At 38.7% G+C, this 24,506-nt stretch overlaps 1 protein-coding gene across 8 annotated transcripts in view; it reads right to left on the bottom strand.

Annotated features, from left to right (window-relative positions):
* ptprsa (protein tyrosine phosphatase receptor type Sa) overlaps positions 1-24,506 on the bottom strand; it is a 292,916-nt gene that overhangs the window by 20,667 nt on the left and 247,743 nt on the right. For all 8 annotated transcript variants that reach the window (XM_036211506.1, XM_024278989.2, XM_024278979.2 and 5 more), the window contains 6 exons: positions 19,263-19,360; positions 16,153-16,276; positions 12,562-12,737; positions 9,563-9,682; positions 5,651-5,805; positions 4,089-4,374 (listed from right to left, as the gene is read on the bottom strand). In XM_036211506.1, coding sequence (XP_036067399.1) covers positions 4,089-4,374; positions 5,651-5,805; positions 9,563-9,682; positions 12,562-12,737; positions 16,153-16,276; positions 19,263-19,360 — 959 coding nt within the window. The remainder of the gene's footprint in view (positions 1-4,088; positions 4,375-5,650; positions 5,806-9,562; positions 9,683-12,561; positions 12,738-16,152; positions 16,277-19,262; positions 19,361-24,506) is intronic.

Here is a 24,506-nt window from a genome sequence, read left to right as displayed (position 1 = left end):
GCCATTCTTTTGATCATTAGCCAAACACTCCACTTGCCCTGTTATCCACCTTCATTTGTCATAATAAAGTATTAATTACTAAGCTCTCCAGCGTCTCCACACACAAACTGTGTCCGAACCGTTATTAATCCCAGTTGGAAGCCAGCTCAGCATTATCCCTGGAAGGAGCAGCTATAGATTCCATCACTGTTGTGTGCCAGCGATTATAAGAAAAAAAAAAGGTTGAAACACACCAGCACTATTATTGTTTCTTGGCAGGAGGGGGGAGTTGATGAATGGCGATGGGAAGATAACAGATGATTTGAGCGTGAGGGTATATGAAGCTCAAGGTCAGCAGATAGTGACTGCAACGCTGAGGTGAGTTAGCTAGCTCACTGTTGAGACCCCCATTGATCTTTTAACGATGGTTATGCCGTTTTTAACCAAAATCTAAGACATAGTTTCTGTGGAGCGGCAGGAGTTTGTTAAAAATTTGTCTCTGAATTGTGGGTGGGATTGTTGGTGTGGAGCAACCCCGCCCCCTCTTTACCCTCCGCATTGCTGAGAGCTTTACATGCTAGCTTACAGCCCCTCACACCACTGACTTTACAGGAGCTGGAGGTTCACCCAGTGTATTTTCTTAGTCAAAAATACAATATTTTTCAAAGTGCCAGTTTTTTTGTTTGTCTGCTCCTGATTTATAACTATTTGAATAGAAAAAAACTCAGAAATGAAATTTTAAGTTTAATTTTTACAGAAGAGGATTAGGGCCACTGAAAAAAAAGACCATGAAAAATTCTGAGATTAAAGTCAGAATTCTGAGAAAAACGTCAGAATTTTTCATGGGCTTTTTTTTCAGTCAGAATTCTGACTTTAAACTCAGAATTCTGAATTCTGACTTTAAAGTCAGAACTCTGAATTTAATTTCAGAATTCTGACTTTAAAGTCAAGGTTCTGATTTTAAAGACAGAATTCTGAGTTTAAACTCAGAATTCTGACTTTAAAGTCAAGGTACTGACTTTAAAGTCAGAATTCTGAGATTAAAGTCAAATTTTTTTATGGGCTTTTTTTTCCAGTGGCCCTAATCCTCTTCCGTAAATTTTCTTTAAATACACTGAGTTAAAAAGTATTTAGTCAGTTCTCCCACTTAAAAAGATGAGAGGCCTGTAAAAATAACATTTTCTGATATTTAAGGAATTTGTTCACAAATTACGGTGGAAAATAAGTATTTGGTCAATAACAAACAAGCAGGATTTCTGGTTCTCATAGACCTGTAACTTCTTCTGTAAGAGGATCCTCTGTCCTGCACTCGTTACCTGTATTAATGACACCTGCTTGAACTAATTACCTATATATAAGACACCTGTCCACAACCTCAAACAGTCACACTCCAAACTCCACTATGGTCATGACCAAAGAGGTATCTTAGGACACCAGAAACTAAATTATTAACCTGTATCAGACTGGGAAGGCTCAATCTGCAATAGATAAGCAGCTTGGTGTGAAGAAATCAATCATTAGGAAATGGAAGACACACAAAACCACTGATAATCTCCCTCCATCTGGGGCAAGATCTCACCCTGTGGGGTCAAAGGTCAAATACCTATGATGAAAATTACAGCCTTTTCTCATCTTTGTAAGAGGGAGAACTTGCATAATTAGTGGCTGACTAAATACTTTTTTGCCCCACTGTATGCCCTTCATCAGGAGAAAAATGTCACAAAAACACGTTAAAAACGTGTTTTCTATCAGAGTGAGCCTCAAACTCGTCTATTTTTTAAGTTAACTTTGGTTGTGTGTATATATTTATGTGGGAATAAAACAGTGTCATTAACGATTTAAAAAGCTAAGAAAACATTCTGAAGAATGAATAGCTACCACAAAAATATAAAAATAATTCTTTAATGACCTACTCCAATGAAAATCATCTTTTGTGTTTCTAGCATATTCTTAGTCCTCATAGTACAGGACCTAAATAAAATCATTTACCATTAAGTTTCTGAACATTTCTTAACTCAAATCGTGTCGGATCAGAAAACCGGATTCTAGAAAATACTCAAACTAATGACGCAGCTGCTAAAATGTGTGTGCCAAAGTCTCCCCTCCCCTTGTGCACAGCCTGGCATGCTCACAATTAGGCGTGCGAGACATGATGAGCACTTAACACTCGTGCTGTCACAAAATGTGATTCAAGCTCAAAACTATACAACTGGATTGATCCAATATTATTTTTGAGCCGCTAAAGCCACATTGAGGCTAGAAGGTCGGCGGCAAACAGAGCTCTCATCGATGGAGAGGGGGAAGGGTCCCCGCCCACAACCCATGAATTGTATTTCTAATAAGCTACTGTTGCTGTGCATAAAATATGTCTTAAAAATGACAATTATTTTTTTTATTTTGACTAAAAACTTTATAATCCATAGATCTCTGGGAACAGTTTTACAGTAGGAAAAATAAGGTTAGAGTGGGACTTTAAATCAGAATTTTTCAGAGCAGGTTCGACCATTTTTTAATGCTCTTTTTCAACCTTTTTTTTTATTCACAGCGATTTGAATAAAGAAATACTCAGAAATTCAATTTTAAGTCTAATTTTCTACACATATGTCCTCCATCATCAGAAAAATGCCATCAGAACATGTTAAAAACACAATTTCCATCAGAGTGGGTCTTTGATGGATTTTTGTTTGCCTTATTATTGCTTTATTATTTATCTCAGGCATGTGATTCCCCTAAAACCCAAATTTAACCTCATTTGTCTCATGCCTGTGGGATTAAATCCAATTTTCTTGGTCAAAGAAGAGGATTTTAATTCCAAAAAAACGAACATAAACAGTAAAAAGGCGTCAACATTTCCATTTTCTAGCTAAGGAAAAGCACAGTGTGATCAAGTGATTTAAGTGAGCCTCCAGAAAGTAAATGAGATTTGTTTCTAGTCCACATTCAATCCTATTTCCTGGATGCCGTCTATAAAGTGACAACGAGCTGCAGGGAAAATAAGTGAGGTTTTGATTTATTCTCTGCTTACCTGGGATTGAGAAGTATTGCACGGCGGAGAGAGCAGTCTCTACATTAAAAGCTGAAGTTTTTCGGCTCGCACTGTTCATTTGGTGCCACCATTATGTCTGCATCAGCCACATGAGACCTTAAACCTTTCCTCACTTGACTCCAAATTAAATTTGTAGGAGGTAGAGCGAAAAGCTCTGCTGAATTCCACATTTTCACTCCAACTCCCATTACACCCCCCCATTGAATGTGCGACAGTTACCTCTCACTGTCACATTCTCTCTAGTCTCCTTTTTAATGTTCACACTTCCTTGACATAATTAAACAGCTGGTTAATAGGCACTTGAGTTGGCTTTAAATAACACTGTACCGAGATTCCTGATCACAAATCAGCTTCCTATGACTGAAAGTGATAATTAAGCTGCAATTAAATTGGATTTGCAGCAAAGAATCTTCTGGAACAGACTTTTAGGGTGATATAAGCATAAAATAAAAAAAATAAAAAAGATTAAAGCCACTGACTGAAAAACCCTGTAAGGGTCCAGGATGAACTAAAAAATGGGGCTCTTAGACTTTGATTCCAAAATGCCTAATGACCTAAATGAAAGTTTTTCAGCAAATTCTGCAGGTGGTCTCGGAAGTTTTGAGAAAAAGTTAAAAAATTTTAGGGTGACTGGACGATTTTCTTTAAAAGTTGACGACGGTCAGTGGCTGCACATTTTCAGGTCATGCGGTAACGGGCGGGGATGACGCCATTACAAAATCGGGCGACAGCTGGGCTTATTCGGTGTGTATATTTGAATAAAATCACAAACATGAATCCGATATACATTGCATTTCCTATATAATAACATATTTATTTAAAGACAAGTTTAAGTTTACTGTCCTATCCAATATGGCGCCCCTCTTTATGCATCTAGGCCACTGGTAACAGGTTAGCAAACCATCTCTAGCAATATAACTCATTGATTCCAATGAGTTTCAAATCTAGTCAATGGCAATATTCAACCAACCCTTCCCCATCGCGCAGTGACTGTTGTATTTGTGACTGTAGCATGACTCAGAGATAGCTTCTCTAACTGCTGTTTTTGTTTCAGCGTATTTACCTTGAACTCTAGCTCCATGCCAGTGACGTGCTCGCCGCTCTCCACTTGGGCCAGCTTCTGGATGTAGGAGTAGAGACTGCGGGCGGCCACCTCAGTGTTCCCGCAGGCCACGGCCTCCAGCAGCGCGTCGTGAATGAAGCTGTACTGGTCCTCCGTCTGCACCATGTAGTTCCTCTGTGAGCGCATCAGGGTCACGTGGCCGTAAATGTCCACCGTCTTCTCGTGTTTGATTCGCTCCAGCATGGCGTCGATGACTATAAAGCAGCCGGTCCGGCCGACGCCCGCACTGAAACAATGACAAACCCACTTCTTAGGAACTTTGCTGGAATTTATCCTTTTTTTTGTTAAAAAAAAAAGTTGCTTAAAGTTTTCTGTAGTAGGGCGCACTAATAAGAAGAATAAAACTAATAAGATTTACTTAAGAAAATCAATTCCTAATAAAATTTTACTGCTTTTATGAATATATTAACAACCAACAACAATCTAGTCAAATTTACTTACGTCCACAAGTATGATTATGATCCAATCTTAAGTACACTGAAAAAAAACTAATAAGATTTACTTAAGAAAATCCTTGTAACAATTTGCACTAACAATTATTGATTAAATTTTACTGCATTTATGAATATAAACTTAACTTCTTTACTAGGAAATTCTATGTATTTGCATAATATTTGAATATTATGTAAATATTATGAGGAATAATTAAGTATATATTACTGATGCAAAAAGTTTGTTTTTTCAGTGTAAATAAAAAACTTCATTTTCTCTAATGGAAGTTACACAATATTAAAGAATGCTCCAAAAGTGATTAAAACTATTTGAAAAGTAGATCTTACTGATACTAAATTTTTGATTACTCATAAAAAATAGGTAAACTTTCAGTTCTTTACTAGAAAAATCTCTGTATTTGCAAAATATTTTATTTATCTTGTAGATATTATGAGGAATAATTAAGTATATATTATTGAAGCAAAAAGTTTTTAATGGGAGAATATAGTCTCCAATTTAAATAAATGATGGAAGAAAAAAAGAAGTGACAACAGGAATGGAAATGAACATTTGAGTCGTTACCGGATGCGTTTTGGACTCACTGAAGTCTTCTTTTCTTGACAAAAAGAAAGGTTTCAATATGAATAAGCCATTTGGGAAATCGAGCTTGCATAAGGAGGAAGAGCTAAGGAGGGAAAGGGGAGAAGCTGGAAAGATGGGGAGGGATTACTGTGAGCCATTTGACAGCATGCTGGGAAAAAAAAGGACGAGGGGTGGAGAGAATGACAACATGAAAAAGGATGCCACGTAGTGGAAAAATGATACGACAAATACCAAAAGGAGGAAAGACGTGCTTTTGTAAAGCATTCCGTGTAGCGTATTACTGGATGGATGTACAGAAGGATGGCTCTACCATTCCGCCTTCTTATGTGTAAATAAATAATAGGAATTAAAATGAAAGAAGGATCCAGTGTTCAGGAAAGATTTTTGATCACATACCAGGAGAAGGAGAAGCTGCCCCTTTCAGCATAAACTTTTTTTTAAATTTCTTTAATAAAACTAGGACAGACCTGCAGTGTGCGATGATGGGTCCGGCGTCAGGCGGGTTGCAGGTCTTCACTCGGCGAAGAAAAGCCAAGAAAGGCGTGGGATACTCCGGCACGCCGTGGTCAGGCCACGCTGTGAACTGGAATTGACGAACCTCCCGCTTCTCACTGGAGCCGTTCTGGAAGAAAAATACACCAATTATTATCATTTTTATATATATATATATATATATATATATATATAAAAGTCAAAATACCATAGACTTGTTTATAATAGAGAAATAAAAAAACTATAAATAATCATTCTTGCTCTGATACATTTTTCTTAATATCTTCTTGCTGATCAATTTTTGAAATGGTAATTCTTATTTATTCAAAGTTATAAACTGACCAATCAGATGCCTCCGTAAAAGCATGAGGTCCCCACAGGCCCCACCTCAAACCCTTGATTGACAGAATGTTTTGAACCTCTTGAACCGTTTTCAGTATTTTGAAAATAAGCTATTTGAGCTTCTGACAAACGTAAAATAAAAAAAATTAAAAATGTAAAAAAAAAAAAAACATTTTGAGAGATGCTAGCTACTTTTTATATTTTTGCTGTTGTTAGTTAAAAAATAGACATAATTCATATCTATTATTTTTTAAAAAAAGAAGGTAATGAATTCAAATCCAAATATCTTAAAGACTAAAGTAAATCTATGCGGATCCTTCAATATCCAAAATGTATATAGTATATATATATATATATATTTTTTTTTTACAAAGGCTTAGTTCTACATCTATTAGATTATTTTAAAAATGTTTTTTGAGACACATAACACTTTTGATTTGATTAGGAATGTGTTGTTTTTCCACTCCATTTCCAAAAGATTTTTGTTGAAATATCAATTCGAATGTTGACTTCAGTCAGCACCATTGATCTAGCTTCCCAAACAGACGGACAGCACATCTGAAAACCATCTTTTTGGTCAGCAGGACCAACGCCCCAAAGAGAAATTACAAGGTACAGTCCTGCAAAAGTGTGCTTTTTTTGTGCAGCAGAAGGATAAGAAAGGAAAACTAAAACCTCTTTCAGATCCTGCTCTCCGCTTCCATAAAGGAGGGAGTGTTTGCTGTGCGACCGCTTTCCTGCCAGGGAAATTTTTCATTGCTGAATAAATGAATAAAATGAGTGTGGTAATTAAAAACAAGCTGACCTAGTTCAGATGTTTGGTTTTCTTTTTTGGACCTTTCAGAGTTCTGCAGTGGATGAATAAGACCCGCTCATGGCGGCTGTTTTTTTCCCAATAAAATTAACTTTCCTTTATAAAAAAGTATCCTTTTATGTATGACAAACATGCATTGATACAGTTGCATGCTCCAGCAGCTGCTTTATAGACACACGGCGCTTTTGACGGTCTATAATCTAATGCAGCCCCACCGACCTTCTATTATCACAAATATCCAGCAAAGAGGAAACAGTTCAGAGTGAAACCTCCACAATGAATTTCTATTACGAGCAAGGAGGGGAGGAAAGATAGAGGAGGAACTGTGTCAGGGGTTTGATAGAGGCACAAAAGCAGAGGAATGCAAATGGACCTGAACATCAACCAGCCAGCTCTGAAGCACCACGCCTGCAGATGTCATCAGCTTTCTGCTGGTACAAAAATAAAAGTCAGCTCTGTTTTCAACCTGGTGTTAAATAAAATTCTGGGAAATATGTAATCCCGGCAGCAGGTGCTCTGCCTCTGACAGCCTCCTCGTCATGAGCTGCACGCAAGACTGGGCTCACTTGCATTCTGCATACACTAAGGTTTTTGTTTTCCTTCCCTCTGCTGTTTACTCTTCCTCGGTGAGAGCAAGAGTACAGAGTGGAACTCTGCTGTCTGTGATATCTGTGTGGGGGCTTCTATTTCAGCTCTGTACAAGCTTCAACATGTCTGCATGTGGACACACAACCAGCTTCAGTGTTTGTGTGTGAGGGCGCCTGTGCACACAAGGACGCATGAAAGCAATCTCCCAATTATGTATATTGAGTTTCTCTTCTGCTAGCTCTACCTAAGTGCTCCGATTTGACAGATGCGCATAAACAGATGATCTATCGAGGAGACACAGAGCCGAGCAAGTCAAAGATTACAGGGACAAAAGGACACCGGGCTATTCTAGTGGATAACCTTTGATTTACGTGCCTAGGAAATTCTTGCTCAGCATTTTTCCTTTTTAAATTCAGAAGGTATTTATAATCAGTATTATGTACTGTAAAGCCTTGGTCACATGCAAAGGTTGACCCGTACCAGTGCTGAGGGGTTTTTGGGTTGTCTGGGCCTGTATCTAAACCTGTGAATACACCGGCTATGTGACGCACGTTCAAGAACCAACATTGAGTGAGTTTAGCCCATTGTGTTCACACTGGACAAGCAGGGAAGGTTTCTTCTTTTTCTTTGGTTATGGTTTACAAGCGCATGTCCAGCACCTGTATGGAGCTAACTTAGGACCAGTATTATTTGAAACCCAAATAAATCTAATTGAAAAAATATTGGTGTTTGGCCAAAAAAAAGTAAAATATCCAAAACTTGTTGCTATTCTCAAATAAATGTAACTGTTTTCAGCTTCAAATATTAAAAACTCAAATTTTCGGTTGTAAAACTTTTTTTTCCACTTTCAACTCTTTCATTTTTTTTAGTTTTCAAATCTGAAGATTTCCGTTTGAAATTGAAATTTCATAAATTTTAATTGTTTTCAGCTTCAAAAGTTCGGTTTTTTAGGTTTCAAAACTCAAGTTTTCAATTTCGTTTTTTTTTCACTTTCAACTCTTCTTTTTCCATTTCAGAACCTGAAAATTTCCGTTTCAAAACTGTTGGCCCCGCTGAGAGATTTTTGGGTTGTTTGGGCCTGCATGTAAAGCTGTGGACTCATCAGCTATGTGACGCACGTTCAAGAACCAAAATTTTGCAAGTTTAGCCCATGGTGTTTACACTGGACAAGCAGGGAAGGTTTCTTCTTTTACTTTGGTTATGGTTTACAAGTGCATGTCCGGCACCTGTATGGAGCTAAATTAGAGCCAATATTTGAAAACTAAAGAGAACAAATTGAAAAAAAATATTGGTGTTTGGCCAAAATATTGTAAAATATCCAAAACTTTTTGCTATTTTAAAATAAATGTAATTGTTTTCGGCTTCAAAGGTTCTGTCTTTTAGACTTCAAAACTCACATTTTCAATGTAAAAACTTTTTTTCCACTTTCAACTCTTATTTTTTTTGTTTTGTTTTCCAAATCTTAAAATTTCATTTTCAAAACTTTTGGCCCCGTTTTGGTCAAAAGTTTTCAAAAAGAGTTGAAAGTGAAAAAAGATTTGAAACTGAAGAAGTTTTTGAAATTGAAATTTTGAGTTTTTAAACCTAAAAAACAGAACATGTAAAGCTTTTAGAATAGCAAAAAGTTTTGGACATTTCACTTTTTTTTTTTGACCAAACGCCAATATTTTTTGTTTTATTTGGACTTCAAATAATATTGGCCCCAATTTAGCTCCATACACCTACAGTTGGACGAGGCTTGGTACAAAAGGTCAAAGTGGTACAAATCTCTTCAATCTTTCTCCGGTATTTTTCTTTCACAGCTCTATTCCGATGCCTCCAAGACTTGGGACTCCGATTGGGTAGTGACGAATGGAAGACATCCCAACTGTTTCAAAATTAATCGTGAAGAAGAAATTATTAATGATGTTTCTATTGCCCGTCCGGAATTATGATATTTATAATTTTGGTCAAAGTTTGACCTGGATTAACATGCAAATGGTGTTCAATTGCATTTTGTACTTAGATCCAGAAAACAGTTGTAGAAACTTGTGTAGCTACATGTGAACACAAGAGATTTGAATGTGGAAGCCCAAAACAAACGTTTACATAGCACATTTGTCTGTACCTTTGTCTGAATGGTCAAATAAAAAAAGAGTCTTACCTTGTGCAAAGAGAAAGTGCGGACACAGAAAGTGGCCAGCTCTATGGTGTCCAGCAGGGTCACTTGGGTCATGCCGTAGGTCTCCGTGCCTCGACTGGGCCAGTATTGGTCACACTTAATCTGGGGCAGCGGAAGTGTGAGAAAGACAGGCAGATGAAGAAACGGAGGTGTTAGCTGCAATATGTCACATACAATCACACAAGTTCAGGCAGTAGTGTAGAGAGAGCTTGTGGTCATCGAAACAACAGGCTGAATAACCAAAACTTCAACGGTTTCTTCTTTATAATATAATTCCAGGAAAACTGAACGCACTTGTGGAACACATGTGGCTGTCACTTTTCCAACGTACCTTCACAAACTAAGACATTTTCCTAGAAAAGATTGTTTATCTCAGATGCAGCATCAAAACAAATAAGCGATAAATCACAACCTGCTGGTTTCATTTCAGATCCTGACATTCTCTGCTTGTTAAAGCTCAGTTTTAGAAGAAGTTAAACAGATTTATTCTTATAACTCAACAGATTTTCTTTTGGGAGTCTGAGTGGAATATTTCTGATAACACTTGCGCTCCTCAATGCCACCTAATAAGGACTCTGTCACTTTTGGGGTGTGGTACACCGGCGGACGCCTAATAGGACGTGACGGCGCGTGAGGGCGACGTGCGGCTTGCCTTGCTCCCTCTTCCATTTCCTGCTTGAGCTGACACTCAGGTTCTGCTGCCCACTAATCCTGAGCGCGTTTGACAGGTGGGGAATGGGGATGGCGGGACGGGAGATAGGTAAACAATAGAAAAAAAGGGGAAGTGGGCGAGGAGAGCCGGGGTGAGCGAGCCTGGCGTTGACAGAAGTTTGAGTTGACAGGATAAAACGTTGCAGTTGACTTCTTGACATTTGGTTTGCACCTCGGCAGAACACTGTATAATCACAGAGCATTCTGAAAATCATCCATCGGAAAAAGATTGATCAGAATCTGGAAGAGTTTAATATCACAGGTAAAAAGAACAGTCCTCAGATATCGGTCTGCTTACATTTTTTCATGAGCTCGGACTATTAAAAGGGCCATACCATGAAGAAACTTTTTGAGCTTTTAAGTGTATTATATTGTTTATTGCTCACTTTAAAGATGTTCACACATTTCTGAGTAATCCTCTAATAAGCTACGCTCTTAACAGCAGCCCCTCCCATACCCACGAAAACGAGCGGGTCCTCACATGCTTACATCACAAGTTGAGAACCGCCCACTCCAGGAAGAGTCTGCTCTAGCCCCAGGCTACCACAAACACTTTCTCCGAGAAGCTAGTGGCAATCAGTTAGTTTCATGCACAGTCGTTCAGGCGACAGCTGTCTGTGTTGTTAGCCAGTGTAGCGATGGCAAAGAAACACTCAGTCGATTTACCGTTCAAACTTCAAGAACATTCTGGTGAAGAATCTACTTGACATGTTGGGATGGATGCTGAGCGAATACAAGATAGACGATATTGGGAAGACGGCAGGAGAATGGGGGAAGACTATTTCCCGGTGGGGAAGGGGAACAAGACTATTTCCTGGTGGAGAAAAGGAGAAGACTATTTCCTGGTGGCGAAAGGGAACAAGACTATTTCCTGGTGGAGAAAAGGAGAAGACTATTTCCTGGTGGAGAAAGGGAGCAGACTATTTCCTGATAGAGAAAGGGAGCAGACTATTTCCCGGTGGAGTAAGGGAGCAGACTATTTCCTGGTGGAGAAAAGGAGAAGACTATTTCCTGGTGGCGAAAGGGAGTGGACTATTTCCTGGTGGAAAAAGTGAGCGACGAATTGGAAAAACTGGTTTAAATGTGGATTATTGAGCATAGATGGATAGGAAAATGATCTACATTAAAGTGAGAAGAATTTTTGATAAGGAGACTAATGACGCTTCAAAGAGAAAATAAACGTTCACAGTGCTAATCAGAACACGTACCATTATCCATCTGTTTATGTGCTCTTCTGCTAGCTTACAGCTCCACCCAACCCCAAATTAACATTACCGGTGCAACAAAAATGGCAAGGAATATTGGGGCTATCCAGCCATACAGTTTTGGCCCAGATGCTAGGAAAACAAAGACGCACATGAATCCAGTCGCCTACATGTGGATGCATCAGAATGAACTGGAACAGGGAGCTTCTGCGTTGCCGTAGTAAATTGTACGTCTCACTTACAAGCATTTTCAAACTACATTTTTGCATTTACTCCTGATTGACAACAATTTGAAAAAGTAATTCTCTAAAAATGCAATGTTAAGATGATTTTTTTTGTTATGTAGTATGTCCTCCATCATGAGAAAAATGTCAAAAACACGATTTTCATCAGAGTGGGTCTTTAAGAATTAAAATTCCACAATAAAATATGTAAAGGACACCTGACTCTGAGTGTATTGGTGCACTATTTCTCCTCTCTCCGTTGCCTTGCCAGATGGTAGTGGGAGGTTCCAGTCACAGATACTGTAAATCTGCAGGAACATTCTGTGGCTTGAAATGTAAATTTAGTTGCCTGCATTGTGCAGTCGAGGAGCAACAACTTACTATGCAACCCTCGCTGTGGAAAACATGCAATTACGTGTAATTTCCACTGCAAATAAGGAGAGAAAACAGGGTCAAGTTTTGAGAAGGTACTCCCGACGGAGACCAACTCATCAGATGTGCACAGGCTGACTGTCTTTGAGTTAACTCTGCTTTATCAAGCTCCCCTGTGATTTCCCTCATGTTTCTGCAGCCCTCTGCAAGCAATCAACCTCAAGAAAGTAAAGTCTGATTACACACCAGCTGAGTTCAACAGTAACGCCGGCAAAATCAATGTAAATCTGCGCCGCCGTCAGCAGCTGTTTGATGCCTCTGGTCTTGTGAAACAGTGATTTTATTTTGTGCTTTATTCAAAAACAACAACATCTTTTTAGAGGCGCTGCTGAGGTCGCAGGGGGTTTAACAAAGAAGCCTGACTAAAAACAGAGCAGCTGCCTCAAAAAAGCAGATAGAGCGGACTTACCCGTGACTTCTCCTCCAGCTTGGTCATCATGACCACAGTGGCAGCTCTCTGTTCCCACACCATCCGCCAAAAGTCCCCAAAGGTCTCAGGTAATGGACCTTGGGTGGCAATGTAGGCGTTTTGCTTCCTGTAACCATCGATGTAATTGGCGTTGATATAGTCACTGCCTGTGATTCCTACAAGCAGAGAGACACAAGATTTAGGGGAAAAAAAAGATTTTGACTAACATTTCATTTTTTTTAATCATCCCTATCTTTGATTTATCCGAAGGTTTCACTTCACTCCTTATTACCTCATTTCTGTCCTTTTCTTTTACTGTCAGTTAGAAAAACACAAGAAAATGACAATCTATATAAGAGAAGCAGGAGTGATGTTCAGTCACTTAAGACGTGTTTGGCCTCTTATAATCATTTGTATCACATTTGATACACACATTTCTGAAACCTGTATTTCAATATACCATAATCAAAAATGTCCTTAAAAACCCATTGTATATAACTTCGTCCATGTTTTCTGCCCTGTAGTTCAACATCAATCCACTAGAGGCAGTAGAAGGCTTTTCCTCTCATTTCAAAATGGCTGCCTCCATGAAATCTCAAAAACACTTTTGGCGGGAAAAGTTATGCTAGTTTTCTGAACATTTTGGTGAAAATAACTCATTTATTGTTATTCATTTTTAAATGAAAATTTTATATATTGACTGAATGGAAGCTTAGTTGATAATTAGGTTTTTATAACAGTCACAACATGTTAAAAATGTGTGGATCAAATTAGCGAAATTAGGTGCATTTATCCAGAACATTTTTGCTTGTTAGACTAACATTTTTATTATCTAATATTTTTGAATTCACACTAAGTGTTATAACTGATACTATCGCATTAAAAAATGGCAATATTATTGGAGTTTTTTTTTTTTTTAATTAATAAAAAAAAATGAAATCTTCTTTTTTTGTTGTTAATTCTTTGATGTAGTGGGCTTTAACAATAATTGTTTTTTTTTATATTTAATTTTAAATAAATGCAACATCCATTGTAGACAAGATGCAGCACATTGAATTTAACATACCACTAGGGTATTAAGCATGTATGGGAATAAATTATGTAAGAAGTTAATGAACCATCGGGCCACATCCCATCCCAGCACGGCTCCCAATTTGGTTTGAGATGCAACAGTTGGTCGATTAAGTACCTTCACTCAGCTTTACTGTGCACAAAGAGAGTTGACTTTATAACACCTATAAATACATGCGTGGGGCATAACAACACAGCTACCTTTGTGTTTTACATCAAACCAGTTAAAAACAAGTTTAAGAACAGAAGGTTCGCTTTTTTTGGGCATTAAACTTTAGAATATAGTATAAAAAACCTATGGTATTAAATTTGTGATATTATAAAATATTTGATATGGATTATTGTGATGTATTAACGGTTAATGTTATAAATGAAAATGACATTTGAAGATAGTAGTGATATAAAATTGACTAATCTCTTACATGTATAAACAATCAGCTACAATATAGCATATTAAAGTATGAATGAATAAGGATTGAAAACAAAAAATATATTTTTTTCTTCCTCCTAATGTACTTTGGAGCTGTCGACAATGAAAAAAATTCTAAAAATGATGTACATTTGTATCTGAAAATATTTGCATTCACATTCAAGACAAGATATAAAAATATATTGCTCTGTCTGTCTATCTATCAATATATCTAGTATCTATGCATCCATCAAGTATCAATCTATGTAGTATCAATCTATCTAGTATCTATCCAGTATCCATCCATCCATCCGTGTGTATAGATATATCTATAGAAGTGTGTGTACATATACTCTATGTACCGAATGCTGTTTATTTGTGTTTGTTTGTCTTTGGTTTTTAACAGTTTAGACAATCTTGAATTCTTGATATTGAACAAAAAAAAGTGACCAACATTTTTTTTCCTGTCGCATATTTTGTAAAATAAATCTTGGCACATGCTGCAGTAAAAGACAAGAGTTTAGGTCACACAGGTTACACAGTCGGTCAATGTAGTGTACAAGCTCGAGGGATACTCCACGAATGCTTCACACATGCTACACGGCTGCTGTGACGCCGGCATAACACCGATAAGGCGACAGAACACGTGTGCGTCTGGTTTTAGAGAATCATTTTGAGTGACTGATTTTCACTCAAGCGTCAAACAGTCAAATAGGCCCATTTAAGAGGCAAGCCGCGGTGAATACAACAGTCTGGGAAGAGAGGAGAGGAGTGCAACAACGACTGGTGGGTTAGAGGAAGAAAAGAGGAGACAAGCAAGACAAAAAGAGAGAAAAAAAACATTATTAAAAGCGATGCCACGTTTTTGCTTTGGCTTTAGTCACAGCTAAATGAACAGGGAATGGTGGCGCGCATGGGTTCTTCCACTGCCGCGACTAATAGCAAAATCACTGCAGTGTAAAATAGAAATTTGAGACTTGATTAATTTATGTATTTATGGACAAGGCGTTTGTTTCCCTAGGATAATTTTCTAATGTATCTTGTTGAACTGTTGAAACGGCCCGACTCCAGCGGTGTCACAATCAAAACTGTGCAGTTAGCTTATAGAGCTGGAGTGCAGCGTTTGGCACGGCTGTGACGAGTGGAGAGCTCTTGTGGTGATTCAAAGACAGAACAATGTCAGCAGCGAAGGGTGAGTACCTCTGACAGTGTCCCTTAAGATTTCAGAGCCAGAGGAAGAGGTTTTCTGGCTCTGAGAGTCGAAGTGCTCAGTGTCTATTGGCAGTTAGAGGGAGGACAAGAGCGAAGATCCAATCTGATGAGACAAATGGGATGCTGCAAACACTGGTTTAAAGTCTTGGGTCCCTTAAAACGTGTGACATGAAAGCTGGACGAAGTGATGAGATGAAACTCGTCCGTGTTTCGAAATAAATGAGTTGCATAAACTGCCTTGTTGCCACAAAGTAAGATTAGCTGAAACACAAACTAAAACATATAAATTATTTCCTTTGGCTTTGATTTTTAGGTTTCTGTCATTATTTGAAAACAAATATTTGATGGATCGATCAATCCCTCAGTTCTTCCATCCATCCATTTTTAGAATTTTAGGGCCTATTGTCTGCAGCCAGGTCCCTCTGCATGGGGATGCTCAAATCAACTGTTGGGCAAACGGTACATCCTGAACAGGTCACAGGACTTGTCACAGGAGCTCACAATCACACACACTCATAGGGCCCATTTAGGGATACCAATTAACTGTTGGAGGAAACCAGAAAACTATGCATGCAAGAAAACTCCACACATAAAGGTCCCACCTGGGATTCGAACTAGGACCATCTGGCCTTCAGTCAGTGCTACTGTTTCCCAAATTTGCAGACTTACAGTTAGATGATAGTTTGACTCTTTTGTAATTGCTGACGTGCCTTTGAGCAGAATGCATTCATTGGCTTGTTACTGACTGACTGTAACTAACTGTATTTACTGTTGTTCGTTGGAGTCCAAAGCCAGCGTCGTTTCAGCTGACTTTCATTGGGGGTTTGCCAGGTTATCTGGAGTGACATGAGATCCTATCAGAGGTGGTGAGGGTGTGGGAGTGTGTGGGTGAGCCTTACCCTCAATGGGAGCCAGGATGACGCGGGAGTGGTCATAGGCGATGACGTTGGCGTAACGATTTTTGGGCTTGTTCACCTCCAGGTTGGAGTGCTCCCAGGTGAACTGCTGGCCCGGATCAATAGACTGATGGGAGGCAGAGGCAGGCACGACATGCACACACAAAGAGGCAATCAGAGGAGCAGGGAAAGGAGCTGGGCTATAACAATACACGCCTAATATCAACAAGAGACAGAGATTGAGAAGGTTATTGCACTTTTAGAACAAGCATAAGCGCTGTTAAGAAAGCGAGGGCCTGAAACGCAGCTTTGGTTTTTAACTGTGCAGTATTGATTATCAATATGATTAAAGAAAGCAGTGCTACTCTTTTGATGCAGGGTCTTTAAATGTGCCGCCGCATTCCAGAATATGCAGAATTCATCATCTTCAACGTGCAGGAATTCAAAATGAGTCCAGGGCCTCTCTCAGGATCATTAAGCATTTCATTACAATTGGTTTGTCCAGCATCTGGCACTCAGTTGGTGTGAGGATTGAGGCTTCAATTATATTTGGAGTTGAGGCTGGAGACTTAACTCTGGCTAGAAACCTAATCTAACATGCAATCTGCATGTAATTATCAGTAATGAGATTTTCCCTCTGTTTTAAGCCCTACCTTCTTCGTCCGTCTTCCTTTCCTGTTTTTTTCTCTTCCCTCTGTCTCAATTTTCCTTGTCCTGATCTTTTCATTGCTTCTTCTTTTTTTTTTAAATATTTATATCCTGACTGATAATTTTCCCAGTCGTCTTTTAATTATGATTATGCAATTTTTAGGCAAAATTAAATTTGTTTTCTAGGACAGTTTCTGCAGTTCATCAAATTTTCTTCAGAGTTAAAGGCTGTTGGCGTTTCCCATCTTCCCTTTGTTTGCACTCTCTCCCGCTAGCTTACAGCCCCATACAACAAGAACCAACCGTTAGCGGTGCAACAAAAATAGAGAAGAATATCAGAGTTTTCCACTGCTCAGATGAGAAAAGCGATCAGGAACCATTTCGAGTATCAAACCGTAACCGTGATCCTAACCTTAACTTTTTCCCAAGGTCTGTGCGGCCAAGAAAAAGTGTTTAGCACTGGCATTTAAAAATTGATGCGCAAATATCGTTGTCACTTTTATTTAGGCTAATGCTAACTAGCATAAATGACACGTCAAATTATCTTTGTATTTATGAACTAACTTAGTTGTGTTTCAATAACTCCACAGCAGAGTGTTTCTAAGTTTTTGCCAATGTAATTTTCAGTGTCAAGTGGAAGCCGTCTGACAGGTAAGGTGACCGTTAGCATGCTGCTAGCGCTCGATGAAGAGCGTAAAGGCATCTCATCAGCTGAGAGTAGAACCATTAGTCTAAAAGTCACTTTAAAGTTTGGTTAAATGCTCAAAGTTCTGTTGAAAAGGTTTTACATTTTCAAACATTGCTACGTTTCATTTCAAGAAGTCGTATAATTATACAGTACATGCTAGCATTTTGTGAATACTTGGTGTTTGGTCTTTCAGGAGAGAAAACTGCATTTTTGGATGATGAACCAACATAGAATGTAAGAAATAACGTAGATTTGCTAAGTCGATGTATAGAGTTAGAAATATGTTGCAGACTCCATAAGAAAGGACTGATATATGACAGACCCTGTTATCACAGAAGCTAAATCCTAAGTATCAGCAGGTAAAAGTCTGTTGTATTTCGCTCGTGTATAAGCATCAGATTACACCCCCCTTCCCCTGCTGTGATGCCCTGCTCACTCTCCTCACTGATTTCTCATCATTAGCCGTTTCTCCCTCTGCACTCCGTTTCTCACTGCTCTCTCATGTCCTGCCTGGCTAAAAACCAATCAGCAGAAGCGCCGTACAGAGCCGCACTTGGCGAGCTTGGACGTGAGGACGAGCGGCCATTCATCAAGAAAATAACAAAATTAAAAGTACACTTCTCCGTTTAATTTGGTCATTTATTTTTCCGGAGGGCTGGAAGGTGCGAAGGGGGCGGAGTGACGGCGAGAGGACTCCAGAAAGAGAAGGGGGGGGATAAAGAGATGAGTGAGTGGTTTCAGCTTCCGCTCAAAGCCAGCAATTAGAAGTTGTAGCCCCAACCTCGGCATCACGTCTCTTGTCTGCCGCTTTCTGCATCGGATGGAACAAGCGTGCCCATTTGGTATACAGCCTGAATGTGGATTTATGAATAATAGATACCCAAGATATACTGAATTGCTATGAGAAGTCATTATCCGCCAACATCTACCAGCAGGCATGATGACGGCAATCTATGCTGCTGTACCCACTTCCTACCTACGGCTGGCGTGCAGCATAGCGACAGCCTCTGTGATTTAGGGATGGCGAGCAGGGGATATTGCTTGTATGCAAACGAGAGCTGATTCAGCGCTCCTGATTTCTAATCAACTCTGGTGCCATTTATAACCACCGCGCTCTCAAAGCTCAGACAGCTCTGTTACCCCCACTACACACACACACAGAGGCTGTCACGCCCATAAAGCATGGCTACCAGTGTGCGGCTCTGTGTGGAAAAAAATACACTAAATCTCTATTGTAGAGGAGGAGAAATCTTTGCTGTGAGTTTGTTGCAGTGCATAAAGAATTTCTAGTTGGAGCCTGCAATTTTATTCATGTTTTTAAAAGAGCTGAGAGTTAAATCTTGTGCTTTCCTTTCTTTTCAAATGATGTAGCTGCAAGCTGACGTTTTATTTCTTGGTGTCACAAAATAGTTTTTTTACTTTTTTGCCATCAACTAGGTTTTATGCCCCTGATTTATTCATATTTTGCCTAAATTTAGACAAAATGTGAAGGAAGTATTTTTGATAGATTTGGAAGAAGTAGGGGAAGTGGGTGGGGTTGCTCCAGGAAAACAGTCCCGCCCACAACACAGATTTGACTTTTTAACAAAACTATACCAAAACTATGTCTTTGAAAACAACATTTTTTTGTATTTTGCCCCCCAAAAAATTGTATAATCAGAATTAAAAGACATCTGGAAAAAATGTGAGTAAAAGATAGTCAGAGTGGGTCTTTAAATAACATACAATGCAAAACAACGAGAAAGAATAAAGAGAAGAGAACCTCCAGCCCACTCACCTCATATTCCTGGGATAGCTTGAGGTTGTCGTTTGCTTTGAGAAGCTCGGTGTGCTCAGCCAGCTCTGAGATGGGGATAGGAGGATGATTCAGCATACCTGCTCACCAGGAAAAAGTGAGAAAAAAAAACAACAACACCACAAGATTAGAAAGATGGGTCATTTGAAAAGGTGCTGAAGACAAGTTGAATTTTAACACGTTTGGTGCGGATTTCTTGCAAACACAACAAGGACAGTTGGTCAGTAGTGGCTGGAAGCTGCAGTGCATTTGGGATAAACAGGGAAATCAAGTACCGGTTGGTAAATGTACAGGTACTTGATAAGACCAGGTCAGAGCTCGAAAACTGGAGAGACCAATGATTTTACTGATGACCGTCACAAAACTCTACAAAGATTTGCCCTAGTGTCTGCTTATAGAACATTTAGATGCAGCTTGATAGCTTTATTATTTAATGACAGAGATTTTGCTCATAAATTGAAACATCTTAGATACTAAAAAGAAAAGTTGCAAAAAAAACATTTTTTTTCATTTTGAGGATCATCAAAGTTAAAATTTGGTTCAATTTAGTCTGGCTTTTGCACACAAAAACAAAATCTCTCTTTTTATAAGTAAGAGTAAATTGTAAATAAACTTGTTTAAATACTTTTTTCTAATGTATTTGTTCAAAAAATTCCTACAACTAAATGAACTTTCACAGCAAAGATTTGCCTTAATGTCTGCCTATTGTCCAGACATTTAGAGACATCCATGCATTCATTCGATAATCTGGCTTTTGTTAGCAGAGTATTTCTTCAAAAACGTAAATCTCTCAATTATTGAAATAATTTGTTAATAAAAGTACTTTTTTTTATTTTAAGGGTCATCAAAATTTGGTTGAATTTAGTTTGGTCTTTTACAAAAAAAAAAAAAAAATCATAATCCTAAACTAAATCTTGATCCTAAATCATTAAAAATTGCACAGAAATTCTGCAAAAATATACATTTTATTTAAAAATGACTATTCCAAGTTGACTTAAAAACTTGAAAGAGACTTTTTGTTTCCTTGTAATTGTTCTAAAGAAATCTAACGTAATAGAATTAATTAAAACAAGTTCCTTGTCAAAAAAATTAACAGAAATGTATTAAAAATGTGCATCTTTGGTTAAAAATATTTTTCAAAGTTGACTAAATAACTTAACAAATATTTGATGTTGGTATTTTTTTATTATATTTTTTAATCTAGTGCAATGGAATTTGTGAAAGTATTTTACAAAAATGTAGCAAAAAAAACATTTTTAATAAAACATAATTATTTTAAGTTGATTTAAAACCATAAAAAGCAAATTTCTTGCTACCTGAATTGTTTTTTTTAGAAATCTAGTGGAATCCAATCTGTTAAAAAGCTTTTTTATAACACATTTTTTAAAAACAAATCTGTAAAAACGTACTTCTTGATAAAAAAATTTTCAAAGTTGACTTGAAAAAAATATGTACGTTTTTCAAAAAAAAAATACTTTAAAAACATTTTGTTGCCACTTTGTTTCTTTAGAATATAATCTGATAGACTTGAGTCCTTCCACAAGAAATTTTAATTAAATAAATTTCTTTCTTAGCTTAAACTTTACTTTTTCCACTAAACGGTTTATATAAAATGACTAATGCAGGTCATTTTTTTCAGTCTATGATGAAATCTTGAGTTTTGCTCTTGTGGTCGAGTTTTGTCAGCTGTTCTTGAACGGAGCCCTGACCTGGGAGCCTGTGGGAAGTGAGGTGTGATGTGAGATCAGGGGTTCAGGGAAGTGAGTGGTGCCGGTGACAGTAAGCAGCTCCATTCCAGCAGCAGGTGCAAAGCAAGCAGGGGAGCCTTTCTTCCACATGTGGGTTCCCTGGAGCCAGCGAGCACCGAGATAAACACCCCTCACCTTTCAGTATCACAAAGATACATCCTCAACATTTCCAATATGCAATTCTCCCAAATCCTTCAGCCAAGTTATTTACCCCAAACAATTCTCTGGGGGGGAAAAAGCCTCTCATTCGAGTGGGGAAAATTCCATTTTTTTCTTTTGAGCTTGCTCCACTATCCTCTGAACACAGTGCAGCCCCCTGCCATAATATTATCACTAGTGCTCTGCACTCCAGTCACTAATCCATTTAGGAGCATAATGCTGAGGCCATGTAATGGAATATTGAACAGCCATGGATTGTGGCTCGGTCCCTGGCAATGCTTAACACTTTTATATTTTTAGTAGGCGGCCATTTCGCCTGTCCTCTGTTGATGTCAAAAGTCAGCAAACCTGAGACGCAAACACGGCCACAAACACACGAGATATTCTTTATTTTCTTTTACAACTTAAGATCCCCCCAATGTCACAGGAGTCACTCTGGCTTTGATTACTTTGGTTGCACTTAAGAGGAGCCCAAGTCTCTGTCCTGACGGTCTTCATTAGTCGTGGCAATTTACTTCACACTCACAGAACGATGTGCTTTTCAATTACATGAAGATTACACAGCGCATGGGAGAGGAGAGGAGCTGACGGTGGAAGCTTTGACGTCCATGAACGGACATACCACATTAACACTCGACCTAACAACAGTAATAAACACAACCTTGTTTTTCTTTTTTTGCATATTAGTAAAAGTCCAGCTGTTTTTTTCCGATGTTAAAATCCTGTTTAAAGGACCTATATTATGCTTTTCTAAAGTATTTCAGAGTAAACTCCATGTATATATACAACTCCATATATATAATCATATATTACCTTTGGCACATTAAAAAACTAATTATTTATGACATTTTTGTTATTTTAATACATTTTTTTCCAACCCAGAAGTAAAACGCCTTGATCTCTGAGGCACTGCTTTTCGCTGCTTGTTGGTGCCGCCCATTTCATTACGCCAACCTAGAGCCGGCCTCGACATTGTGTCTGTGTTCCTCCCACAAAAACGCTAAAACATCTGAACTTTTGCAAAGATAAAAGGGCTTGCATACCATATATCTACCTTTAGTAGCACTGCCCATCGCTACACTGGTTGTAGCGATGGGCGGGGCTGAGTGGCGACGGTAGCTGCTGATCATCACCAGCTAAGCGGCAGAGCTAATGGCTGATCACCGCTAACTAAGCGGCAGAGCTAATGGCTGATCACCGCTAGCAGAGCAGCGAAATTAGCAGCTGATCCCCATTAGATGAGCGGCGAAGTTAGCAGCTGATCACCACTAGTTGAGCAACTAAGTTAGCAGCAGATCAATGCTAACTGAGCAGTGAAGTTACTAACTGACCACTGCTAGCTAAGCAACAAAGTTAGCAGCTGATCACCACTAGCTGAGCAACGAAGTTAGCAGCTCATCACCGCTAGCTGAGAGGAAAAGTTAGCGGCTGATCAATAAAGTTAGGAGCTAAGTACCGTTAGCTGAGCAGCAAAGTTAGTGGCTGATCACTGCTAGCTGACCGCGAAGCTAGCGCCTGACCACTGCTAGCTTAAAGGAGAAATTGGGTTTTTTGTTAGCCCTGTAAGGGGCTGTTCTAACTTTGTGACATCAGCGCGTTAGGACCCGCTGGTTTTTGTGGGTTGGAAGGGGCTGGTGCTCGGAGCACAGGTTTTTAGTGGAATGCTCAGAAATGGGTGAGCGGATCAAAATACAGCTTAGGGGTTGTTTATAGTGAGGAATGGGCGATATAATAAACTTAATAGCTCAAAATGTTGATATTTCATGGTATAGGTCCTTTAAGGCTACGGTCATAAATACGACTGTGCAATGAGGAGGCACCTGCAGAATCTTCAAGAATTCCTGCAGCCACCCGAGTTTTTGGAAAATCTTTAGTGACCACTTTTTATACACCCCAGGACTAGTGAGCGGCTGGCGCCACATTATATGGACGACCGGTGACATTTACACATCGTCCGCTCAGAGCTGCTGCTGTCCAGTTGTCGCCTGATTTTGTAATGCCGTCATCAGTGGACTGCCACAGCGCAACCTCCAAATAAGCTCCGGCAGCCACTGATCGCCGTCATCTTTTAGAGAAAAACAGTCCGGTCATCGTAAAATGGAAACTTTTTCTTAAAACTTCCGCGGCCACTGCACAACGTGTAAACATGAGACTGCCGCCAAGCGATTACAAATGCATTTAGGTCACCATGCAATAGCATTTAAGGATTTGTGACCTTGGTCTAACATATTTTTCTTAAAGAAAATATTAAAGTTTAGTTGTTAATTTCTTAGCCAGAAAATTTGTGGAAAAAGTATTAAAAAAACATATTAGGGGCTCTCCTTTTTCCATAAGAGACCAAAAGCAGGAGATTTTTGGAACATCAAAGCCTGTTTTGTTGAGTAAGTGTGAGTCTAGTTGTGTATTTTCCTCTCAAAGTGGCTCACTGTGTACTGGCGAGTTTTGCAGATTCTATCAGTTTATTTCAGTATGTTTTTTTCAGCCCACGTTTCCGTCTGCATGTATAAATGCCCGCCGTGATTAGACACACCCTCTGGATTAAAGTGTTTATCTATGCAGCAAAAAAAAAAAAAAAAATACCCATAACTCACGGCAACACCAGAGTAGCCTAGGATGATACTTATGGAAGTTTTTACAGGATTTAAACCATAAAAAAAGGTTTTTACTTTCCTAAATTATAATTAGCCTAAAATGAGTTCCTATATCTGCATGAAATACTTTTCCAAACTGTTTTTTTTTCTCGTTTCTAAGCTGAAAGCACACGGAGGGTTTCCAAACGAAGCTTCTCAGTGGCAAAGTCAAACAAGGACAAATCATTGTTATTCTTAAAAAAAATGCTCTCACAATTCCCTTCCTTACTATCCCCTCCCACATAAAACACCCCTCCTCTCACAGACATTGTTTTTTTTTATTCCAATCAACAGCGTGATGATCAGTGAACACACAAAAAAAAACACAAACTAGCTTTTAATTACACTTTTCCAGACTCCCAAGCTGTACTTGATGTGTTTGAAAAACACAATGATTCTTTATGATAAGCAAGGCTGGTTTACCATGTTGCATATTTCCATATAAAAGGGGAGTCTGTTTGCGAGTAAAGCAAGAAAAAAAACTGAAAAAGAAGAAGAAGAAGGAGGAGGAGGAGGGGGGATAGGAATTCAGCTTTTTCTCTTGGATGATTCTTTTGCAGAAAGAAGGGCTGATCAAATGTCATGGCATTGTTTGGCAGCGCTTTAATTAATTCTGCTCGTTATCTCTGAGCACATAAAAGACCCCGTTGGCTCGCGATGGAAATGGAGCATTGGTGGTGAAGGAGGAA

This window comes from Oryzias melastigma, linkage group LG4, assembly GCF_002922805.2.
Source record: "Oryzias melastigma strain HK-1 linkage group LG4, ASM292280v2, whole genome shotgun sequence".
Taxonomy (NCBI): Eukaryota; Metazoa; Chordata; class Actinopteri; order Beloniformes; family Adrianichthyidae; genus Oryzias; species Oryzias melastigma.
Note: the sequence above shows the minus strand (reverse complement) of the source record. Positions and strands in the feature narration are given on the sequence as shown.